The sequence below is a fragment of the Myiozetetes cayanensis genome, unplaced genomic scaffold, assembly GCF_022539395.1.
Source record: "Myiozetetes cayanensis isolate MyiCay16 unplaced genomic scaffold, myiCay2020 scf12, whole genome shotgun sequence".
In the NCBI taxonomy this organism is placed as follows: Eukaryota; Metazoa; Chordata; class Aves; order Passeriformes; family Tyrannidae; genus Myiozetetes; species Myiozetetes cayanensis.
The window spans coordinates 18,773,978-18,799,284 of record NW_026086826.1 but is presented as its reverse complement, the minus strand read 5'-3'; the positions used below and the strand labels follow the sequence as shown (position 1 = coordinate 18,799,284).

Genomic DNA, 25,307 nt, shown 5'->3' with positions numbered 1-25,307 from the left:
GAAAAAAATTTTCAAGTGTTTTAGATGCCCGGCTGCTTAAAAGGTAAAAGATCATTTACATCCAACTGTGAATTTTCTGGTAAATTATTGTGGCTGTTGAACACTATAGTGCATCAGAAAGCTGACACCTACATGCACCCCTTTCTACATGGGAAACAACTGTTTCTGTGTCTATTATTGCAAGACTCATGAAAAAAATTCACAGCTCTTATTTGAAATGGCTACTTACTACATTATTTTAAGAAACAAACCACAGAATTCTCAATACATATATGGCAACATCACATATATGCTGTATAATGAGTGGTGACAGACTGACACTTACCTGGCCATAGGAACTGCCACCTTGAGGCTGGTAACCCTTCAAGAAAGACAAGAAATCATTTGCAGACAGAGCTGTATACTCTCAGCAAAGATGCAACAAAATCATAGAACACCAGAGAGAAAAGCCCAGTTCCAGTAAAAGTTCCTCTGTACTAAGTTCTTTTTTCCTTCATGGTATTTCAGTGGTACAAACCAAAATCAAGGATGACTTGGCAACACCAAGAAGGAAAAAGACCCAACCACACCCCAAAGTCCATTTACAAGACTGGCTCCTACAGAAAAGTTCAGTGCAGTTCAGAAAAAGAGCCTCACCTGGCTGTAGGACTGGCTGCCTTGGGAACCCTTCAAAAAAAGAGAAGGCAGTTATCAACATGACAAAGAGGCTTCTTTAAAGAGAATAATGTTTATGAAAATACAGCTGCATGGGGGTTCTCAAAAAGCACAAAGGAGACACAGCAGTATGCTGGCAGCTGGGCTGCAGAAGCCATGGCTCAAACCCAGATGAAGACTGCCAAGGGAAACATCACTCTCCAAAATCTGCCAGTCATTCTGGTCACAGAGACAGCAGGGAAGAACTTCCTACAGAATATTTAGTTTACTTACCTGGCCATAGGAACTGCTGCTGCCTGAGAAACTTGGCCCACCCTAGGACAAGGACATAATTAGGTTACTTGTCTTTTGCTAAGGAACTCTGCCTGCACTAGGAAAAGGAAGCAACTGCTTCCTAAAGCTGTGCAGGGCTGTATGAGGAGCAGGACGTGCTCCTGGCTCTCAGGAGGGTGCTGAGTGCCATGATTTCACACATTGGGATTCCAGATAAATAAGTAGCACATGGATAACACGCACTTTCAGAGACAATGTGCTTTAAAGATCAAAATCTGAGGGATTGCTAAGTGCTTTTGCAGTGCCATGGCTCTCCATTTCTCAAAGGCTGCATTCTGACTGGTGATTGATGCTTACCTGGCCATAGGAACTGCCACCTTGAGGCTGGTAGCCCTGTATGAAAGGAATTATTGATTCATAATTACTGTATTTGTGAAGCAGGTGCCCCTCTAGAGTTTGCCTCTTTGTGGGGGAAAAATAGCCAGAATAAGATAGAGAAAGTACAGACTCTGCTGCTTAACTAGAGTTATTTTGATACTTCCTATTCAGGATGAGGAGCTGTATTTATTGAATGAGAACTGTAAAATAGTTTTACATGTGTCTCAGACAGGACTTGAGTCTTATGAAGGTTTTCCAGGAAGGCATGCAACATTTTCTTATTATGTTTATTTTGCCTGCTATTTATTGGACACTGGAGTTAGATGGCTAATGGTAGGTGAATAATGATTTCCTATCTTTGTAATTTTCATGGGTCCCAGTTGCACAGTTCCCTTCCTCTGAGGGAAAATAAAGATGAAAAATATTTTTTAAAAATTAAGGAAGAATCTTAAAAATATATAGATTCATAAAATGTAAATAAACCCAATGCAATTAAAATTAGCAGGTAAAGTGAATTAGCCAAGGATGACAGTACTTTTTGAAAAACTTTCAATAATATAAAATGATTGTGGGTATAATTTGCTGATGCAATCTGCCTTTAATATAATCTCATAAAAGAGCAGTTGTTTCACGTACATGCAGATATGTGCCACAGCTGTCTGGGACAGTTACAGAGATGGGGATTACCAAACAGAATTTGAAGTATCTTGTCTATTTATGCTATCTGACATAGAGATCTTAAAAAAAAAAAAAAAAAAAATCATATTTATCTCAGACCTGCTTTAATTGACATAAAAATTGTAAAGGGAGGTAAATATTCATCATTTGAAGGCTCTATGACCAGATCTTCATGCAACTGAGAACCTGTCCCAGTGTTGTTTAGTTCCTCAGCGCTCTTTCTCTGTACTGAGAGCAAAAGAGACACCAAAGAATTGGCTATAAACTTTAAAGTTCCATAAATTTTATGGAACTAAATTTTAAAGTTCCATACCCATGGAAAAGACAAGATAACTGCAGAAACCTATGATTTGTGCTGATATCCCTGAAAAACAAACCAGTTATTTTCACAACAAAAGTTTTGAAACAGATCTGAGAGTTGTGGGGTTTTTGTTGTTGGTGATGTTTGTTTTTTCTTTTTGTTTGGTTTCTGGTTTTTTTAAGGACTGAATATAAATTGAAAACAGTATTTTAAGATTGGCCAAATTTTGCAGGGCCGTGGCACTCCGATTTCTCCAGTGCTGTATTGTGACTGACACTTACCTGGCCATAGGAACTGCCACCTTGAGGTCTGTAGCCCTGCAAGAAAGGCAAGAAGTCATTTGCAGACAGAGCTGTGTACTCTCAGCAAAGATGCAACAGAAAAGCCCAGTTCCAGGAGAAGTTCCTCTGTACTATGTTCTTTTTTCCTTCATGGTATTTCAGTGGTACAAACCAAAATCAAGGATGACTCAGCAACGCTAAGAAGAGAAAAGGTCCACCCACACCCCAAAGTCTATTTACAAGACAGGCTCCTACAGAAAAGCTCAGCTCATTTCACAAAAAAAGCCTCACCTGGCTGTAGGACTGGCTGCCTTGGGAACCCTTCAAAAAAAGAGAAGGCAGTTATCAACATGACAAAGAAACAGGGAAGAACTTCCTACAGAATATTTAGTTTGCTTACCTGGCCATAGGAACTGCTGCTGCTGCCTGAGAAACTTGGCCCACCCTAGGACAAGGACATCATTTGGTTACTTGCCTTTTGCTAAGGAACTCTGCCTGCACTAGGAAAACGAAGCAACTGCTTCCTAAAGCTGTGCAGGGCTGTATGAGGAGCAGGACGTGCTCCTGGCTCTCAGGAGAGTGCTGAGTGCCATGATTTCACACAATGGGATTCCAGATAAATAAGTAGCACATGGATAACACACACTTTCAGAGACAATGTGCTTTAAAGATCAAAATCTGAGGGATTGCTAAGTGCTTTTGCTGTGCCATGGCTCTCCATTTCTCAAAGGTTGCATTCTGACCGGTGACTGACTGACAATTACCTGGCCATAGGAACTGCCACCTTGAGGTCTGTAGCCCTGCAAGAAAGGCAAGAAGTCATTTGCAGACAGAGCTGTGTACTCTCAGCAAAGATGTAACAGAAAAGCTCAGTTCCAGGAGAAGTTCCTCTGTACTATGTTCTTTTTTCCTTCATGGTATTTCAGTGGTACAAACCAAAATCAAGGATGATTTGGCAATACCAAGAAGGAAAAAGACCCAACCACACCCCAAAGTCCATTTACAAGACAGGTTCCCACAGAAAAGTTCAGTGCAGTTCACAAAAAGAGCCTCACCTGGCTGTAGGACTGGCTGCCTTGGGAACCCTTCAAAAAAAGAGAAGGTAGTCATCACCATGACAAAGAGGCTTCTTTAAAGAGCATAATGTTTATGAAAATACAGCTGCATGGGGGGTTCTCAAAAAGCACAAAGGAGACACAGCAGTATGCTGGCAGCTGGGCTGCAGATTGTCTTACTTGTAGCAAAAGCTGTGACTCAAACCAAGATGCAGGCTGCCAACCTTGAGTATTTTTGATGTTGAGTGCTGCCCTGATCCCTACAAGTCATACCTACCCTTGTGAATCGTTTTTCTGATTGCATGTAGTGCTACAGACAATATTGACAGACAATATTTGCCTCCCTCCCATCCCCAGCTCCTACAAGAGCAGGAAGTCTTGAAGAGCCTTCATACTTCAGTTCATACTATACTAGTCTCAAGTTTTAGTTTGCAACAATTTATGATGACATTATGTTAGTATTTGTGGAATTCACACACTTGTTTTTCTCATATGTAGCTTTATCTTTATGGCTTTAAGTAATGCTGAAAGACATTGCACATCGGTCCATGATTATGATTCTTCCTCATTCTTGCTGTGGGTAAGCAGCTACCCTTTATGTCTTTTGCAATTTGAGGTCTAACATACTTAGAATCTGAATCTACCAGTCTGGGGTTGATGGTGTGGTAACAAGCCTAGCATCACTTTTCCTGAGTGCCATGACCTTTGTGCTCCTTTCAGAGAGCACATTGAGTGGAATTCAGTCATTTCAATTCAACCTATCACACAGGGAAATACATTTGTGAGCATTCTGAACAAATTAGTTGAACACCAATACCAGATGATAATTTTAGGAACAAAAGTCAGAGAAATAGAAATATCTGCACCCTGTGAATTAAATTTTAAAATGCAGAAAATAATTTATTTCTGAGTTGTGCTGGCCCTGTTTTAGTGAAGTCTAGAGGAATATTTGTAGCCCCCTTTAAGTTCATTTACCTGAAGGTAAGTGCTGCTGCTGCTACTTTGCTGCCTTTGTCCACTCTACATTGGAAAAAAAAGTTACTTATTTTTAAGAGGAATTATGTACTAAGACATTTCAAGAAGAAACTCTATCCTTTTACCTACTAGATAGTTTGAAAGTCATAAAGAGTTCATTACACCTTTTCTTACTTGATGCCATCTCCATGTGATACAAAATGTATATAAAGGTCCTTCACAAATAAAGTGCTAAAAGTATTTATATACTTTGATATCATGTTCTTAAAGAAAATTCATTGTATAATACATCATTGTGTCATATTGAGGTATTTCAAGTGAGTTTAAATAATTCTGCCTTTCAGTGGTACCACACAAACCATTAAACTCATATCCACTTGTATTCATATTATGACTGAATTTTCATGACTAAGCACAACAAAATTCTGACAAAGGCTTTGTCAAAACATGAATCGAAAAAGCCACAGTTACAATTAAACCAAAGGAAAAGTCACTGCAGAAAATATTTTGATTCCCATGAAGTATGTGGATTATGAGCAGAATCAAATATAATTTATATCTACATATTGAAAACAGTTAATCTGTGTCATCAAAACACTGTACTTTTAAAATCAGAAAAAAAATAACAAAGGGAATTTTATTCCTTTCTCTGCCAGTGTTCATCACTACTCATGAAAGAATATAATGCTATACATTTTGAAAGCAGTGATTTTCAAAAGACAAATGTCATCTGGGATAACCTGCCACTTACTCCGCAGGGAAAGTGAGAACTTGCTGCAGTCTAACAGACTGGCATACGAAGAAAGGGAAGCCTAAACCATTAAGAGTTAAATGTAGGTTAAAATTGCAAAGGACCCAGAAAAAACCCAGCTGCAATGGTCTTTAATCAGCAACCAAGTAAGATATCCACTTTGCTGTAGTCACAAAAACACCCTACTCCACCACTGTAGTTATATCTAAACTATCCACACTTATTTGTTCTCTAAGAGAGGAATAATTACTTAGTTTACTGAGACAAAGTTTCATTTAAAACTCAAGTGTAATGGAGAAGAAATGTCTACCTGTACTATGATCCTTGTAGCAGAACTTCCCAAACTCTGAAAAAAAAATTCAGAAACAAAAAAACATAATACAGCACATTTAATTGTCTTGTTTGAATGCAATGCACTTGAACAGAAAATACGAAATTTATATATACCATTTAGTTTGTGAAAATAAAGAGAAAGGTCATATGTGTGATGTACTGAGTATCAGTTTTTAACACCTAGCATTGAACTAGTTTATTCTCAGCTCTGAAAGCCTGGGCTGGCAGACTGGCCCTACTAAGTAATTTTCTACACTTACATCTGCTTCTGTTACAACTTAAATGGGGAGCAGCAGAGCACAGGCCATGCCCTTTTTGCACTAGCACTCAGCTTGGCTGTTCCAAGCGTGGTGAGTGAAGCTAACACACCACCATCACTGCACTGGACATACATCACCACGCATGCAAATCCGATTCCTGATCCAGCCATCTGTTTGCTGAGTTCTGGGGCACGAGGGACAAATGCAAAAGCATAACACACCACCCTGAAAAACTGGCTTTAATCCATAAGAACTGTAATACTAATATGGAGATAACAGGAAAAAAGCATGCTTACCTGGGGGAAGGTATGACGCTGCAAGTGAAAATAAACAATTTTTACTTATTGTGCACGAGGGCTTGTCCAAACAGAACATTGCAGCAGAGAAAGACAAAAAGGGCTCAGCCAAATGTGAAAGAATGATATAAAAAGGATAGCGTAGAACAAATGCATCTTAATCTTCATTCATGTTGTTCCAACATGTTCTATTACAAATTTAACACCCATAAGATACTACATCATACCAACTCACTTTAAGCTCCGAAAGGCTAAACTTAGTTTCAACTGACTGTAGGAGTTCCAAATAAGCACAGTGGAAATTTAATAGTTTAAAAATTAGAATGGAAGCGAATATACAAAAGAAAATTGCAATAGAAATGGAAACTATTCAGGAACACAGAGGCTGAATGCATTGAGAGACCTGGAATCTGCAGCTAATCCAGTCCCTCTGCAAGTACAAACATCAATCACAGAACCACGAAATTTGTACCTATCTTATAACTGGCTTTCACTGAAGATAGCTATGCACATAGGGTAAACCCTGCCTGCCAAAGAATTGTCTCCATACACCAGGAGTCTTTCTGAAAAATTAAAAATGTAGATGTTTGAAGGCTTTTTGAGTCAGAATTCTCAGTATTGTAAAGAAAAACTGCTTACCACAGGTGGAAAAGGGTTGCTGTTGGCAACGACCACTACCTATAGAGAAATCAGAGGAAGCTGTTTACTCATCATAGTGTGTATTTAAATTTTTAAATGTTAGAAAGATGAAGAATATTGAAATATCTATATTTACAAACTCTGATAATAATGCTATGGATGATACTTTTATAGAAAAATTTAACACCCATTACCAAGCAAAGAAGAATATCTATGTATACATGGTTTACACAAGACTATAAGGAAATAAAAGACTTGCTCCCGACCACACAGTGACTCAGCTGTAGAGGCAGAAGCAGCATTTCATGTATTGTACCATATGCATTGGTCTGTGCGTCCTTTCTGATCTTCAACTTTCCACCCCAAAGTAGAAGATTAATTTATTTTGTCGTTATTTGACATTATGCTAAAAAAAGAGACTTGATATTTTTATTGAAAAAAAATACTGTCAAATGCAAACACACTGAGGTGTTAATGTTTTCTCACTAGAAGCTCTCCCCACCTTCTTTTTTTTTTTTTTTTCAAATTGGAAACAGTTTGTATTATCCATTGGTGTGAAAAGGAAAAGGAGAGTTGATGCTCTCAGAAGTAAAGAATTCTGATATAGAACAGGAAGAAGCATTAAAAAATAATTGAATGGTATGTTTTAAATTCTTCAAACAATAGTAAATGTAAAATTTACTATTGTAAATTTACTATAGTGAAAGTATAATTATGAGTCAAATTCAACAACGAAATGAATTCTATTGATTTCACTTTCTCTGAGCCACACTTATTCTCAACCCCTATATGAATAATAACTCCATAATCTATATACTTAAAAATCCTAATTACATCACAATTGCTATCCTAACTTTTTAAAAAGAAACATGTATTTTATATACAATTGGGTCAGCTATCGGCAAGAGCCACCACAGCACAGCTAGTTAGTGTAAGGCTTCTAAGTACCAAAACAAATCAAATCATGGGAATCAATCTGGGTTAAAACCTTGAAAAATCCTAACTGAAGTAAGAGGAGTTATGACAAATTAGAACTGTAAGAGTTTTCCCTTTGGAAAGGAGAGCTTACCTTCTTAGTGGAATCAGAGCTGCTTGAAGGGACAGACTGTAAAGAATACAGAATCCATTTTTTGCTTAGGTAAATGTATGGCACATTAACTACAGCACTATTTTCCACAAGAGTGTTTAGCTAACATGATTCCCTTGAAGCACCAAACAAAATAATATTCTGAAGAAAAATATGAATGTATTGGCAATTACTAAATGAACAACTGAAATAAATCAAGTAGCTTGATTTTGTTTTGCTAAACACCCAATTATTTTGCCAGTTTCATAGACCACTGTATAAAAGCTGCAAATGTTTCATTTAATGTCAAATTGGAAGTTTGTTTATATAATTGCTAGGAAAAAAATTAAGCTCTTCTAACTTCATCAAAAAGGAAAACAGCCTAAACTCATCCCCTCAAAATTAAAAACCCTGCAATTGCAACAGCACCTGGGAAAAAATGGAATAGACCATCAGAAGACAAATGTTTTAAATGAAGCATAAAATAACGTGCAGTGAAGTTTTCCATTTCATTAACCAGTATGTACAGTTACATAGGCAAAAGCCAGAAAAAATGCCTTTAAATCTTAGTAACTATCAAAGAAAGCACTGACTTCTAGAAAATCATAACAAAAGCAACTGGTGTCCATTTTCAGAATAAATATAATTGAGTTTTGGCGCAAAACAGAACAAAATAACTTCTAACAAACTGGATATAACAACATACACCAAACATAACTCATCTGCTGAAGTCGTTTTCAGATAATGTTACTGAGCCATTTGAAGACAGTTCATCTTTATCCCCTTCCATAAATTTAATTATTGTTTGGTAAAAGTTGGGCATAACTGCTTAGCTTCTGAATACCTTAGGAAACCGAAAACATGTTGGAAAACACGTAGTTACCTGGCCATAGGAAATACCACTGGATGGGGATGCACTCTGAAATAAAAACATGAGAACAGATATTTATTTATATCAAAATTTGTTAATTATATCTAGAAATCATCCTTAGATGTACATTTCAAATGAAGCTGATTTTACCTGGACTTGAAATAAATCTAGGGCAATAGTAAATTATCCTGAACTTGCTTAAAGATCACTGAGGTAAAAATTTCCCAAATTCTCCCATGGTCATAAGATTACTGTTGCTCTATCAAAAAAGCAGTTTACACTTACATATTAAACAAAGATATTTAATGTTTAGGAACTAATATAACTAATGATGTATTTAAAGCTGAGCACATGATTAAGCAGTTTCTTGGCTGGGGTTTCAGTTCCTGACAGGCATTAGAGAGTGTGTTCCTCTTCTGATAAATATTTTTACTTGCTTTTGTAATTTTAAAAATGTAAAATATATCAGATTTTAAAATAAACCTGTTTTCATGTGAAAACGAAGTAAATGAGATTGACAATAGAAATTTCTCAACTAACTAAAGAATTGCTGGATTAATACCTAAAGTTTGAAAAAAAAATACCAAATAGTATTGCACAATATGCAATATCCAAAGACAATTACTCTGAGTGATAAAAAGCATTACACAGTAAGAATTCTGACATTTTAGTAGGCTAACAAATTAAGTGTTTGCAATAGGTGATGAGCAGCCCCTGTGGCATAAATGATTATGCTTTGAGGAACTGACAATGTAACACCTTTTAATTTTGGCTTTTAAGATCAGAATAATACCTCAGACTAACACTGTTTTCCTTGCTATATTTAGGAAGACTAATGTAGCTCTGCAAAAGAGAATCAAATGTGATTTGCAATAAGGAGATGAGTTAAGCAGCGTAGGAAGAGACAATCAGCAAAAACATCTGTAACCAGCTTACATCTCTGCAGGCTTGTTGACTGTATGTACCAGCAGCACCTCCCTGAGAAAAAAAACAAACCAGTTATTTCTCATCTGTAGTTGCTTGAGAAGGAAAGTCACACTTCAGACACCCTCAGTGCTGACTGATCCTTGTGTAAAGAATAGATGATGAGGAGAGAATTGTAGTCTCCACTGTAAATGTGTGAACACCCACATGTGAACATAAGAGCCCTTTGTCTATCAGTGATTATTTAGTGGTACTTGGGAAACATTTTAAAACAGGTACCGTCAAGACAGGACTTTAATAAATTATCAAGGTTTTGTATAATGCTCGTAATTCAAATATACTATGTATGTCATATGCACATGCATGTAAAAATCAGGAAGCAAAAACCCAAAAGAAACAAAAGCTAACATCTTCCTGATAGATAGTCAATAAAATATCAAATGTAAACTTTCAGCATAAATAGCAATAGTTCCTTTTTTAAAGTAAATCTCAATTGTTATTATTATTACAATCAAGTTTCCCCAAACCTGTAATTTTTTCTTTGCAAAAACCCAATACGTGTTGTGATGAATTAATTTTATATTATACAAGTACTGATGACATGAATGTTTTACATTTTTGCACTGTTTCATTTACTTTTCAGATTTTTTTTTTCTTTTGATGAAATGTTTGGATTAAATAGAAATTTTTCATTTAAAAAATAAAAGCCTTATTTTGAAAGTGCTGAAAGGAAAACAAAATAATTATACATATATTTGCGTCCATACAATTAGTCACTATCTTGATAAAAATGCTTCAGGTAAGTCTTTGATCTTTCCAGCACATTCATTACATTGCACTGTTGCATCTTTCACCTATTTCTGGATGACTGGCTTGACCTGCCCAGGATTCATAACTTCACAGGTATCTCTGCTGCCTGAGAAATGAGAAACTGAAATAACCTTAGTTCTTGCACAAGGCTGTGTGCAGACAGATTTGCACCAGTCCTGTCTTGAGCAGAAGGAAGAATAGATAACCTTGTACGATGAGTGTAATGAAAGTGCCACAGATAACCCCTTCTGGTCCTTTTTTTTTCACGATTCTATAATCTACATGTTTCTATTTAACTGTTTAACTTCTCTGTTTTCCAACTACTCAATATCATTGAATAAACTGTAATATTCATCCTCTAGATCTCTCTTCATTATTCTCTCCCACATGAACAGTCATATTAAATAATGCCATTGAGGGCTAGGAGTTACTACAAATATGGTTATGCCAGGGGCAAAAGAGTAAATGGAAGAACAGTGCTTACAGGGCCACATCCACTGTTGCTTATTGTGTAGACTACTCCACCCTGAAATAAAAGCAGAAGTCAATTATTTCCATGTAAAAAAAAAAAGAGGGAAAGACAGAAAAAAACCAACAAACTGTGCTGTTCATGGCACAGAGAGCTGTGCAGCTGGCAGTGGGTATGTGCTAGTAAGGAATAAACAAGCACAGAGGTTACCAGTTCACCAGCAACTGCCTGTAACAATTCTAATTTAGCACAAGACATTAGTCATCGTCTGGATTTCATATAACTTCCACATAACTCTGTCATTAGTCATGAAACCTTTCAAAATTTTACTAAATGGTTCATATTTTATAAAAAATTAATAACTTTGGTTGCTTAGTGACAAGGTGAGAAACTTGGCTCTTAGAAAAGAATATGTATTATATATGAAAAAATACACTGCAGAAAATTGGTTTTTAGCATATACATCAAAAGAATTTGTATTTCTCAGTATCTGGTAATTCCAGTTACAAGTAGTAAAGATTGAAGAAATGGAATATTACTAGGTTATTCACTAATAACTACTAGTCAGTAGTAAGAAATATATCCTTGAGAAGCTCAGTTCAAGAAACTGGAGGCATACCAGAAAGCATCTAAGAGTTAAAGGGTAAATAGGCAAATTAATGTAGACAGTAATGTAGTGAAGATAATTAACTAAAAACCAAGTATATATTTCTATGATGAATGAAGTGGAAGTGTCAACTGAAAATGCAGACAGTACATACCCCAGAAGTTTAAAAAGACTAACTAGACAGGGATTAGACCCCAAATTTTCAACTGCAAATATAATCCAGATGTTATTGGAGCTTTAAGATAGGCATGAATATCTAGGCAAGTTTGGGGAAATTTTGCAAATTCTTGTGGAAAAGACAGTGAAACACAAGTATATTTAAATCTTTCATTTTGACTATTAAAAAAGACGTGAAAAAAAGGAAAAATGCCTGATGAATTAAGAATAGGTATAGTTTCATTTTCATTATGCCAGATGTCACTAAAACTATGAAATAAATGATTTGTGACTGTGTTTGTATGCACAGATGCACACACAGGTAGGCAACTTCTAGGAAGATGGAAGGAATTTTTTTTTTCCTGAAAAGAGTCAGGTTAATGTGTTGACAGAAATGATTAAAGTGTGAAATCAGAGGTAGTGAAGCAGCTTGTAGGTAAAAGTACTGACAGCAAGCTATTGAGTGAAGTCATTGAACTTAGTCCAGGTACTGAACACACTGTTTACTGGATAAATAACTCTGCAGTTCTGTGATAACTAGCAGAGAAGATATTTCAGTACAGCGCTTAATCACCTCAGTACTCTGTAGCTACACCATTTTAGTCATTCAAGGTTATGAAAGGAAAACATACAAATGCTGGAATTTAGGGCTCATACCTGACTGCCTGAATAGCTGCTCTGAGAGGAACCTGAAGGTCCAACCTGTAAAGAAACCAAAATGGTATTTAATATTTTGCAGGAAAATTATTTTATGTAAGTGATTTTCAGGAAAGAAAGTTCTACTTGGTGGGAAAAGGAAAAACCCAAGAAGTAACTACCTAAGACTTCATTTCACCACCTGATACTATCAAAATTATTGCAGAGATCTTTCAAGCCAAATAATTAAAACTATACTGAGCCAGCTGTTATAAGTAACATAATTCTACTGTTTGCATCCTTTTTTATCAGACCTCATACAGTTTTGTCCATCACTGAGGAGGGAAACCCACAGTGTCACAAGTAGACTAAAGCAGACTGATATAACTATGCAATCACTAACATATTTGCTGTAAAAAAGCAAAGAAGAAAAAGAGGCTTCTTCACCGAGCTGCAACTGATAGTTTTCAGAGGAAAAAAATCAAATTGCTATATTTTATATCTAGATCATGATTTGCAAAAGGCAAAGTTTTAGGGCTGTTGGAATAAGTGATCTTGAACAGTGAGCAACCACTATGAGTAAAAAGTGAAAACAGGAAAAAGAAAAGTTCTATTAGAAAGTTACTTCAGATTAGCTAGAGAGAACCTGCAGAAGGAAATGATACGGCTGACAGCCACTTAAAAGGTTTTGGATTTTAATCAACAAAGGTGAATTGCCAAAAAGGAAATTAAATTGAGTGACAAGAGGGATAAAGAAGTGAGTAGAAGCAGTTTTTGATCAGGTTTTAAGATCTTGGGCAGTTAGTAGCATGTCAATGTCTTTAGAGAAAGAATATTTACCATGATGCATCGGCCTTGTGTCGTGTAAGTCCCTCCACGCTGTAAGAAAGTACAGGTTCCAGTTACTGCTTATTGAATGATGTACAAATACCAAGTTACTTTAAACAGGAAATCAACTGAATTCACATTCATGGTCTGAATGAAGAAATCAAATGTTCAATATGATCAATATATTGCTGATAATATATTACACACTTTAACTATCTCATCTGAGAACTAATGGTAACTAATTAAAAATAACAATACCTTCAAAACTGAATACAAAAAATGAAAGCATAAATGAGACCTCCTTAGGAAAGTAATTGGAATGGTACAATATAATCTTCACACTGCAAGTATGGAAACAAGGGGACCAGGAGGACAAGAATTCTCAAAACTGAGGTAACTAAAAATTGGGAAATTGAAGAAAAATTGCTCTTACCTTGTTACATTCTATTTCTATCATAAGCTGTGGGGGCAACAAAGAAAAAAAGAGGAAGCATTTCCATATTATTTATTGCAGAAAAAAGCACATCCTATTATAGTAAACAGGAAACACTTTTGGTGAATGTGAGACTAGAGACAGGCTTTCACTCTTCTAGATCACAAGTTCATAAATCAGTGCTGCTACAGTCAAGAACCAATACAGTAGCTTTGAACAGGCTTTCTTTACTTAAGCTGCCAATCATGTTAAATATGTTTCATATAAGCATAATTCTTGGCAAAAATATTTAGCAAACCTAAAGGTCGTTTAGCAAATCTAAGGCCATGCTGCACAGTTACAGTTCCCAGGGACTATAGAACAGCACAGTTAAGAGCAGCACAGTACACCAAAAGTGCAGTACAGCTCTCCTTATGACCAACTTTCTTTTCTTTTTCTTTATGGTATGGGTTGTTTTCATAACTAGATTATTACCTCTCCTATTTCTGTGGGAGAAAAATAGTATTTGCTGTAATTTTTCATCATTTTAGTAAGAGGATTAGGCAGATTAAAATTATTGAAAACATGTCATGATTTTGGCCATCAGTTAATGACAAAAAATGTATGTCTTGTATCAAGTCAAAGATACTTTAATTTACTGAATTAATTTCTAGTATGCAAATACACTCAAAACATACCTTCCTTTTACTTTTTTCTGTCCCATTTACTGACTCAGAATGTGTAGGTGTGAGAGTTTTGCTTTGAATTCCAACCCAAAAATTGTCTAGATTTTGAACAACAGTTGCACTAGAAAGAAAACAAAATAATAATTCTTTTTCTATCAAAATATTTCAGTATAAAATACCAATAAACTCTCCTCCCCCCTTGCCCCCAGCCAAGAAAATCCAGTGTATTTGTGTTTTAGGGGTATACAGCATAAGTTTCACAGAACACTTTTCCAGTGACTTGTATTATCATCTGACACAATTTTGAAGATAAATGAACCCGATGCTGAGACAAGCAGAAGAGGAGTGGACACTGTTTGAAGAAACACTGACCTCAGTGAAGGGTATCAGCTCAAATGCCTGAGTTGTCACAACTCTTTCCTATTCTAATAATCTATATCTGTGATGATGAATTGATTTTCATGGCATTAATGAGCGGAAGCAATTGTGGGTTTGTGTTCTTTTGCCCGTTCTTTGTATTCCTCAAGACATAATGAAGCAAGGCAAAGATGACCCTTTCATAAATTCGCACTTCAAACAACTCAAGCTGTCAAATATTTAGATATTTCCCAATTACATCAAGTGTGTGGGTTTTTTAGACCACGTGGTACTTTTACAAGCTTCAGATCTGCAAGAGAAGTAGCATTAAAAGCAGAATAAATGAGTCTTTTACTGTTCTCAGGAGTTTCAGCAGTTAGTTCATGGGTCATAAACTCATTTTCAAACTTGTGTTAGAAGAATTTACATCAATCTACTATTCTTCCACTGTTCAAAATGAAAAAAGTTGTAACTGAGCAGAGCCTGAACTTCATGTATTCAGGGAACCAGTTACATTCATTTTATTGCTGTTGTAATTAAAGAGGTCAAAGTATAAAAACTGGTTACTCAAAGATCCATTAATAACACCGTGTTTAATGGAATTATTCACATATATTAAGATCTGTAGGACAGTGTTTACCTTTTACACTATATCTTGAAATGGAAATCATATTATTCAATAGACATAGTGGGAAGTTATGACAAACTATGAAAAAAATCATGATGGCAGCCAGACAAGAACATCAGAAACAGAAACACAGGTCCATCTCAAAATAATCCACAGAAATGAAATTTCCAGGGGAAAAAATAAATAAAAAAGAAAAATAATTATTTACATAAATTGAATCTCTCCAACATCAGGTGGAGCAATCCATGTTGTTGTAACTTTCTGTTTCACATCTGAATTTGCATGACTTATTGCTGAATTCTGCAATTGAAAATAAATACACATAATTACATAAGATGCAAAAGTGATTTTACCTATATTATTAACAGAACTGTCTCTACTACAACAGGTAACACTGATGTCCTCCTAAAAAAGCCAGGTAGTTTCTACATTTGATTCATAACACATATAGAGGATACATGTAGTTCTTGAAAAAGTCTGATTTTTTAAAACCTTCTGAAGCAGCTTTGACATATAAAAAATTGTCACTATTTCTATTATTTAAAAGTAATTTAAAGTATTCCAAAGACTGAATACATACCGTCATATTATGACATTCCAAGCCTTTAGTGTTTGGATCTGTAATTTTAAAAGTACCAACAGGAGTATCTCCATCTATTTCTCGAGCCTGTAGATTAAATCCTTTAAAACCAGCTCCTTTAAGTGCTTCTAGAGTCACTGTGAAAAGAGACAGTTTGAGAAATTTAAGTTTCATATGCAACTAAAACCTCCTAAATGTGTAACATCTCATTTCCTTCACTCCAAGGAGCAAGACTGCATGTGTACAATTTTAAAAACCAGTTAAAAAGTTTTTCTTAATTATAAGGAGAATGAGAATAAAGGAAAAAATTTCGAGAGGGGCTGCTGTGTAAAGAAACATGAAATTTTTGATTTACTGACAATTTTAAAAGGAATTCTGCTCTACCAAATGATGAGTGGCCCTGCTGAACCAAAGGTTATTTATTTTCTGTCTAATTAGGCCTACAAAGTCAAAATATCTACAGAAAAAAAAAAAAAAAAGAATTGCTTTTCTTTCCAGCTCTGTTTTAAAAGCAAAGATTAACTTTTTCCTAAGGCTGAACTGCAGACACAATTTCATTAAAATGTATTACAACTGGAAAGAGAGAAACTAGACAGTTCCACTTTCATGTTCTATATTAAGTACAAAAAATTAATAATTACGTGAGCTACCCAATTTAATTCAACTTCTGTTAATGAAGGAGCTCACAAAAATATGGGAAAGAACAGTCTCCTGTTTTGTTTATACCCAAACAGAAATTAAATTTCAAAATGCATAATCAAAATTATTATGGTCTACTAAAACTTTGATCTGCTAATTCCATTATTAGGCACTTCTGCAAATAAAATCAGAATAATGGTTTATGCACAAAGGTATGTGTAGTCATTAAAAATAAAGAGGGATGAACTGGAATGACACAGAGGTCAAGGCAAGGACCAACCCTACCCTGATAATGTAACATTTCCAAACACCTGCACAATTAGCCTTCCAATTTGTCATCAATTTTCAGTCCTAATTCACTAATTTTCCCCACGTCTCACAGAAGCAATGACATCCAGAACCTGAATGCAGCATTAAATCAAGCAGAGATGAGACTATAAGAGTGTTGGCACATGGAATGCCACGGGTCAAACTGCAATAAATTTAATGGAAGGGCACCCTAATGCAGCTTTCTGAGACCAGGTGCTGGGTGCTCACAATTTGAAACAATAGAAAATTAGTGGTAAAAATAGGCATGGTTAAAATAAAACAAAAAAAAAAAAAAGGAGGGGAAAAAAAGGCAAGGTTAGTAGCATCTGGGATTCAATATTTTTGTCATGGTAAATTCCATTTAACCTCACAGAACAGTCTGTATGTACTTAATCCACCATTTTTCTGTCAATACCATTTTAGAAGTAGCTATCTGTAACCAAACAACCCTCCCATCCTTGAAGGAGCTATTCACAGCTTTTCCAAGAATGGCAGCTATTACAGGACTCTGATGCTTCTCCATTCTTTTCCCCTTAGGCATCACTCTCCGTGGAAGCCACGTTCATGCTACAAGGCTCAAGTAAAAGAGCATCCCAGCTAGACAGTAGCTACTCAGTGAATAATGAATGCTCTTTTTCAGCTACTGAGATACAAAATCAGACATGTAACAGGTTACAACTCTCTCCCACTTCCATGCTCCTTCTAGCATGAAAGGTCAGAAAAAGAAGCATTCACAAGGCACTTGAAGTGTGACAGCACCATGGGATGGCATCATAGTGTGGAGAAACAAGGCTGATAAAGTGTCTCATCCAGAGAGCAATTTAGGATTAGGAAGATACAAAGGTGGTTTAAACCACAATAGCTCCACCCCTTGCAATTTGATAAAATCTGGGATACAGCTCTTAGAAGGATGACTCAAAGTGTCTCACTCCTGAGTTGTCTCATACTGCGTCCTAAATTTTTATTTTCCTGAAAGATGACAGCATGTGAAAAACTAATGAGTAAGATCCCTTTGTATTGCAGAGGCCTGGTCCGACAGCAAATACTCAAATACAAGGTTAACGAGCAACTAATTATTAGTCCAGTTTGGCCAGCTGTCCCATTTAATTTTAATTTTGTCACACAAATTACAGCATAAATTTAAGAGATATTTATTAGCTGGAAAAAAGGAAGAATACATTTTGAGTTATACATACATATATAAAACCATTAAAAATATAATAATATAACAGGTATAGATCAACAAGATTGAAGTTAAAAAGTAAATTATCTAGACTGAGAAGGAAATAGGGGAATTTTTATGAAGACTGGTAATTCTGGAAGACACAAAGGTGTTATGTCATTGAGGTTATTTACCTTGGATTTCATTTCCTGGCTCGAAGTTATCAAAAGATACAGCAATAACATACGGTGGTGCTGATGTCTGTGGTTCAGCTTCATAGTTTGGCAGCAGAGAATCACAATCGATTGAGGTGTTTGTCTGTGGAAAACTGAGGATTCCAGGTAAAAATACCCCACAGAACAAAAAAACAAGGCAGGAGGGTCTCCTCATCTGTGGAACAAAAAGACAATATAGTTCATAGTAACTGCTTTTTAGTAGTTGTCATGTTTGACAAATATTGGCATTTCTCCAGGACAGGAAACAGAACAAGCCTAGAAAGCTGTGCTTGCTTTGCCTTCATGTATTTTGAAGAAAATACATTAAAGTAAAATACTTCTATACACTGGCAGAGCAGCACAGTAAGAGGCGCAAACAATTTCATTTTAAAGTACTGAGTTATTAATGGAACTTTAAATTCTGTGGTTACATGACAGCAATCCATTAACAGCCACGTCTGCTGCATTACACCTTTGAACTAGAGAAGTCTTTAAACAAAAGTTGCTCAGTGTTGCATTGGCAGATTGAGCTCAGCTCCTTGGTTATTCAAGAACTAAGATGCAATCCCTGCTCTCTCAAACTGGAGATGGAACCATGATTAGCATGCTCTCTTTTGACTGCTTTTCCTACTCCCAATTCCAAGATACAGTCAAGAAATCTAGTCAAATGCCCTGGAGAACTCTAGAAGTTTTTCAAATTATTTGATTCTTGAAAGAGGTAACAATAGACCACTGCAAAGTCCTCTGGAACTCCTAAACAATTTTAAAATACTAAATTGCTAGTGCATGTTTCCATGGGCAAAGAATAAACTATCCCCAGTACAGAAATTCACAAAATGTAACTAAGAGGTAGGACTCAATTCCAGCCTTCAAGGACTGTCTGTGAAAGGAAGATGTATTTTCTTTATAATTCACTTGTAGGACTGACACTGATTGTAAACTGTTTCCAAGAAAAAAAGGAAACATTTCCCAATAGTATTCTCAGTTGTTTAATATCAGATTTTATGGCCCATGTCCAAAGTCTAAATATTCAACCATGGCACCACATAATTTGCCAGGCCATTACATCTTACAAATAACTCACTGTTCCAGCTACAAAAATGCTGATACAACTTAAATCACAAGAAGTGATTATTAGGATTGCCTTGTGTGACACAACAGACAGTAGCAGAAAGAATGGAGATATTTACTTAAGATTTTCTAAAGCGTTTCAAACACCATTTATTTAAGAGGTATGTTCAATTTGTATCATCTACCTGTGTGTCTTAATTTGTGCATGAAAGTGTAAGACCATGTAGTTTTGCATGTGCTAATGAAATAAGTAACAGAAGCATCTGGAAGCAGGGGAAAAATACACAATTCCAAACACCCATGTTCTTAACTCTGAACTTAAAATTTTAAAAAGCTACTGAGTCAGCAAATAATAAAACAGGTAACTGTGAAGTGTTGAAAAATTTCCTAGAGGAGGAGGAGGAGGAGGAGGAAGGTTTGTATGGTGTCACAACCAGTCAGTGCAGCAATCAGGAAAGCGATACAAGCTTTAAAGCTTTAAGCATCTTTAAAGCAGATGAAGACTGTTCCTCTCCAAAGTCTCATCAAAGTGTCACTTAAATGGGATCCTGGTAAGCATTATGTTTCGGTATCAGTACGCTGGGTGTGGTTATCCGATCTCTTGTGACGATTTTGACATGGCCCACCTCTAATTAAGTTTTAAATACAGCATGTAGGTGCTATTATATCAACAGATGTGGTAAACAGTGATTTAATATGAACCTGTCCATATGTTGTTGAAATCTTTGTCTGACTCATGGAGAGATGGAAAAAAAAAAAATCTGTTTCTAATTAGATGTTCAATTTCAAAGCACAAAGTTCTTAGTTTAGCCAGGACTGGAAAACTGTCGGAGCGGCACTCTGCCACAAAAGAAAACCAGTCTGAAACATCCTTTCCTCTTTTTCCAGCTAGAAAAGAACCAGAAACACAAGCACAACAAGTTGAAACACGGCTGAGATGCCTTCTCTTTGCTTCAGCTCTCTGATTTAACAATTCAAGAGGTATCCTAGGAGTCTCATCATGCCATCTTTTGGAACTAGGTTTTAGATGAGGAAGATATACAGTGTCTTACAAACTTCCAAGTCCAGACTTGAGGCAGAAAATAATTTCCATGAGCCCTGAGTTCCAATACATATTTAATGCAATCACGTTATCTTGCATTACAAATTTACCTTTTCTCCACGAAAAATGTAAAGAAATAAAAAATAAATATTTATAAAATAGAAGTATAGGGAATATTTGTGAAATAGAAGCATAGGAATATTATTTTAAAGCTTCTAATTGGGTATAATTATGAAAAATTAACTGTATCCCCAGTTCCTTCATCTGATGGAAAAATTTTAATTATTTTTTATCACAGATTCAAACCTTTCTTCCTATGAGTCTATGTGGCCCTCATCTACATGGCCATCATCATCACCTGAGTTGCTAACTTAAGAATCCTCTTCCACATTTAGTCTAACACGACTTCAGGCCAACAATTAAGTCCCAGAGTGATACTTAGCTACTGTATTCAAAGTCTACTGGACTCAGGAAGACACACTTTGGTGGTTTGCCCCTCCAGAGCCTTGGGCAAATTTCTGAATGGAGACAAAAATTGTTTTAAAAGCTTTTAAATGTAGAGCTTTTAATTAATAGGATAAATACCTTTCTGTAATTTGAAAAACACAGTCCTGGCAAGTCCTGCCAACAGTTTAAGAGTAAGTCCTGTATGCCCCTTTCTAATCACATTCTTTACGAGTATTTTCTCCTTTCTTCTCTTCTCCTAGACACTCTTGACGAGCCACAGACTTAGTCTGTAGCCTTTGAGAAGAAATATCCCTAGTTAGTGTGACCCTGTCCACCACATCCCCACCAACACACCTTATCGACCAAGTGTTGATGCGTGGGCATCCTCCGGTCCCTCTGTGGTCAGTGTGGAGGAGCTGCAGCCGGGCAGCGCAGGTGTCCCAGGAAGATGAGAGAGAGGAGATGGAAGGCTTGGCCAATCCGTGGCAGGGCGGGGAACCAGCGTGGCCAATCCGGGCCAGCTGTGCCTCTGCCGTGGAAATTGGGACACCACAGGTGGGACTGTCCTGCCCAGAGCTGGTGGTGACAACACACTCCTCACCGGTGAGTCACGCCCCCTCTGACCTTTATCTAGGCATCTGGCATAGGAAGGGCCTCTGAGGGGTGGTAGCCTAACCTAGCGTGGTGACTAAAATCTACAGAACTGTGCTATACAAAAAACCACCTTATTAATATTTCCTGAGCACTTCCAGTAAACTATTTACATTAGTCTGTTACCTGAGAGTATTCTGCTGCTGGTTTTTCACTTTTTTATTTTCTCTTACACTTGGAAAAGACATGGAAAATTCCAATCACTGTAGTACTGCCAAGTGTTTTCTCAGAGCAAAGAATTAATGAGGCTGTTTCATGTTATGTACCTTGTGGGAAGGAACTGAAGTTATTGCATCTGATTTGCATTCAAAACTAATTTTTTTTTTCCTCTTCAGAAGCATTTCCATAAGGTATCTACTGAAGATGGGGAGAAGTCCAAAAGCTGGATGACATATACAATAAAATGGGTTATCTTCTGCTGGATGGGATCCACAATCCACATAGTCCAACTGCCTGACCACTTCAGGCAAGGGTCAAAGCATGTTGTTAAGGGCATTGTCCAAATACCTCTTAAACACTGACAGGCTTGAGGCACTGACCATCTCTCTAGGAAGCCTGTTCTGGTGCATGACCACCCTCTCAGTAAAGAAGTGCTTCCTAATGTCCAGTCTGAACCTTCCTGCCACAGTGCTGAACCATTCCCACATGTCCTATCACTGGATACCAGGGAGAAGAGATCAGCACCTCCCTCTCCACTTCCCCTCCTAAGGAAGTTGTAGAGGGCAATGAGGTCACCCCTCAGCCTCCTTTTTTCCAAACTAGACAGGCCGAAAGTCCTTCACTCTTCCTCACAGGACATTCCTTCCAGCCCTTTCACTGGCTTTGTTGCCCTTCTCTGGATACATTCAAAGACCTAAACAATATGACAGACATTCCTATTTAATCAGGGAATTCTGTGATTCTATGATACCAGGAAATCCACGAACAAAAGACTGTTCACAAGAACCTTCTTTAATTCCTTGATATTTGTGTACTTAAAATATATTTAAATTTAAAATGCTCACAGCATTTTTAGAACATTATCGATTTTTAAGGTTCAGTGCATTTAACTAACTGTCTTCTCTTTCAGTTAATCACTTTTAATTAATGAGTAACATTTTATTTACATTGTTCCATTATGAAATACATTGTTTCCTATCTGTACTATCCATTGGGGAAGAGATCATAATCCTTCTTCTCTTACTATACCACCAAACTTACCATTAATACCAATGTTATAAATAGCAATGAAAAATCATGCTGCACACCACAAATGCAACAGCATACCAGTAACACCACCAAATAAATTACACAGTAAAGGAATGTCAACTGCTCACACCAGAAACACATAACCAAGGAGATGGGATCTCACAAATACATGCATGCAAAACCTCCCTCACTCCCAGCCTGGAGATACTGAGAGGTAAGCAGAGGGATCAGAACTGTTTCTCCAGGCTACTCTGAGCAGCAGTGAGTACTCCATGAATATTTGATTTGACAGGCAGATAGATAAATGTCAGGCAATGAATTGCTGTAATCTCGGTAATACGGTTATAAAGAAGCACAGATAAGCAGTGTACTTTTGCTGGCTGTGGTGCTAATAAAATCCTACATTAAATAAGCTGGTAAGGACTCAGACCATTAGTCTACAGTGTGAGAGTTGTAAACCTGCGTCCCTCTTACACAACGCACTGCTTGCGGTTTGTTTCAGAGGAACAGTATTCCCACCGAATCAAACACAGAACACTGATTCAGTACTAATTTACCTGTACTGTGGAATTGCCAATTAAAAAAAAAAAAAAGTCTTTTTCAGGTCTCCACACTTGAAAGGACAATTTTAAGATCATAAATGAAATACCAGCTGAAGAAGGGGTGAACTCCTGACTCTAGTGAAACCGTGATTACAAAGTTTGCTATGTACTCAAACTACTGTGCCAGTGCAGATCAACACTGCTGTACGCCCATGGACTTCCCTGGTGCTTGGAATGCCTTCAATGCAAATTCTCGTGGGAATATTAGCGCCTTTCTTTTTTTTTTTTTTTTTAAATACCTCTGATTGTATGGTAGCCCATTTAGGGTAAGCTGGTCTTTCTTTAAAATCTTCACATTAGAACAAGCCAGGGAACACAGCAGAGAGGCCAGAGCCCACAGCACTGAAAGGAAAGGGATGCCTACTGGGCAGTGCATTAAAATTTTAAAGGGTACGTGATGGACAAAGAGGAAACCAGCTACTCACCTAAGCGAAAGACTACCCTGTGGAATAAAGGACTGCAAACCCTGTCAGATTTTCCTAGAACTCTTTTGTTTCTGTTTAAAACTTGTTTAAACCAGATCAGACGAAGCAGCCCTCTTCCTTCTTCCTCACAGACATTAGGACTTCCCACCACCTTCGTGACCTTGAACAGCTTTACACTTAACTCTCTGCAACACCTGAGCCAAAGATTATTTTTGTTCTGGCAGTTTACATTTCAACTGGAAATGCTAGAAAGCATAACAAAGCTTCAGCTGATGCCAACAGATACAGATGAATAACAAGGTAAAATATGTGAGTTATTTTCATCAGGGTCTGGTATCCTTATCGAACTGATTTGCTGTTTCTGGTCCGCAGTGGTGATACACCACTGAGCCTTGGACTGTGCAGGAGAACTGATGAGCTATTTGCTTGGATACATCACATGTGCTGGAGACAATGAATGGTACAATGGTAGCCACTCCAAAATCATTTCCAAGAAAATGTGCATAACAAGTGGTCTTACAGGTATGAAGTGCTGCGTTTAGAACCATAGACATCTTTTGTTACGTAGTTCAAACTGATTCTGTGGAACAATAAAAGTGAGTAGGAAGGGAGAGAAAGAAACTTCATCTCTTCCAAACACTATTTTTCATGATTCTGAAAAAGAAAACAATTTCTGAACATTAGGGTTTAGAACATTCTGAACATCTTTACTCCTCTTGAGTGCCAGCTGCCTTGCCAAACTCTCCAGTCCTTTTTTCGTTTCCTCCTTACTCAAACAGGGAAGACCAAAAATAATCCCTATAATTGTTAAAAATAAAATTTGCTCTCCTGACATCTTTTTTGACAAGATGAGAAACTTCTATAACATCCCACATTTCATCTGCAAATGAAAGTGGTTTCCTCCATGTACAGTATTAGTGCTAGAAGAGGATGTTATCACTGCTGCAATCGTCCAGCACACTTTCTGCGTATAACTCGTAACCACTCAACTGAAGTTGTTTTGAAACACATTCTAGTCTAAATTTAGTGGTGAGGATTCTTAACAGCTATGTGAATTGTATCAAAATGATTAGATGAAGAGATAGATTTATTTACTTTTCCTTCAAGAACAGTGTCTCCTACCTTATACTAACATGTCAGTATTTATATTCTGTTTCCAAGGCCTTTAAATATTGCCACATTTTTTATTTATGAAGGAACATTTTGCTTCCTATGCTCAATAAATAGATTCCCTTCTTGAAAATGGACCAACATATCATCTAGTAGAATTACGTATTGTTCAAAATAGCTCTAGCTGTAAATATAGTGTTATTCATCAGAAAAATAATATTACATTAAAACAGCACACTGTGAGAGCCAACTAAAATTTACATAGTATATTTTGCACTCTTAGGGAAATATATTAAATGTAATTCTCAATAAACATTACTTCTAACAGTTCAGAAAACCACACTTTTCCGCGAAAAAAAAAGATATTAAAGTTACTGTTTTCCATATATTAAAAAAATTCAACTCCTTTTTGTCTTTAATTTCTTGCCTTTGCTCATGCTAGCACTTTTCCTGTCTGATTTAAACTCTGCCAGCATTAGTGTAAGTCTGATACTCCATAAATAACGAAAATGGTTCACACCCTGAAAGTCCTAGTTAGATGA

General features: G+C 36.6%; 1 protein-coding gene across 1 annotated transcript; it reads right to left on the bottom strand.

The window, feature by feature from the left end:
- Positions 1 to 20: 20 nt before the first annotated feature.
- Positions 21 to 21,173, bottom strand: LOC126635666 (keratin, type I cytoskeletal 9-like). The gene is made up of 23 exons (XM_050307088.1): positions 21,144 to 21,173; positions 18,209 to 18,404; positions 15,905 to 16,041; positions 15,533 to 15,624; positions 14,352 to 14,460; positions 13,675 to 13,701; positions 13,254 to 13,292; positions 12,435 to 12,479; positions 8,824 to 8,859; positions 7,944 to 7,979; positions 6,875 to 6,913; positions 6,236 to 6,253; positions 5,657 to 5,692; positions 4,596 to 4,640; positions 3,621 to 3,650; positions 3,330 to 3,365; positions 2,966 to 3,010; positions 2,857 to 2,886; positions 2,566 to 2,601; positions 1,285 to 1,320; positions 637 to 666; positions 326 to 361; positions 21 to 35 (listed from the first exon to the last, which is right to left on the bottom strand). Exons 1-23 carry the CDS (start codon positions 21,171 to 21,173, stop codon positions 21 to 23), a joined length of 1,179 nt encoding a protein of 392 aa, XP_050163045.1.
- Positions 21,174 to 25,307: the final 4,134 nt, after the last annotated feature.

Excerpts from the sequence above, each read along its gene's own strand:
- LOC126635666 (XM_050307088.1), bottom strand. The coding sequence starts at position 21,173 with ATGCCCACGCATCAACACTTGGTCGATAAG. Across the intron at positions 8,860-12,434 it reads GCAGCTATTCAGGCAGTCAG|AGTGCATCCCCATCCAGTGG; the intron begins GTATGAGCCCTA and ends TTTTTATTTCAG. Across the intron at positions 362-636 it reads GCAGCCAGTCCTACAGCCAG|GGTTACCAGCCTCAAGGTGG; the intron begins GTGAGGCTCTTT and ends TCTTTCTTGAAG.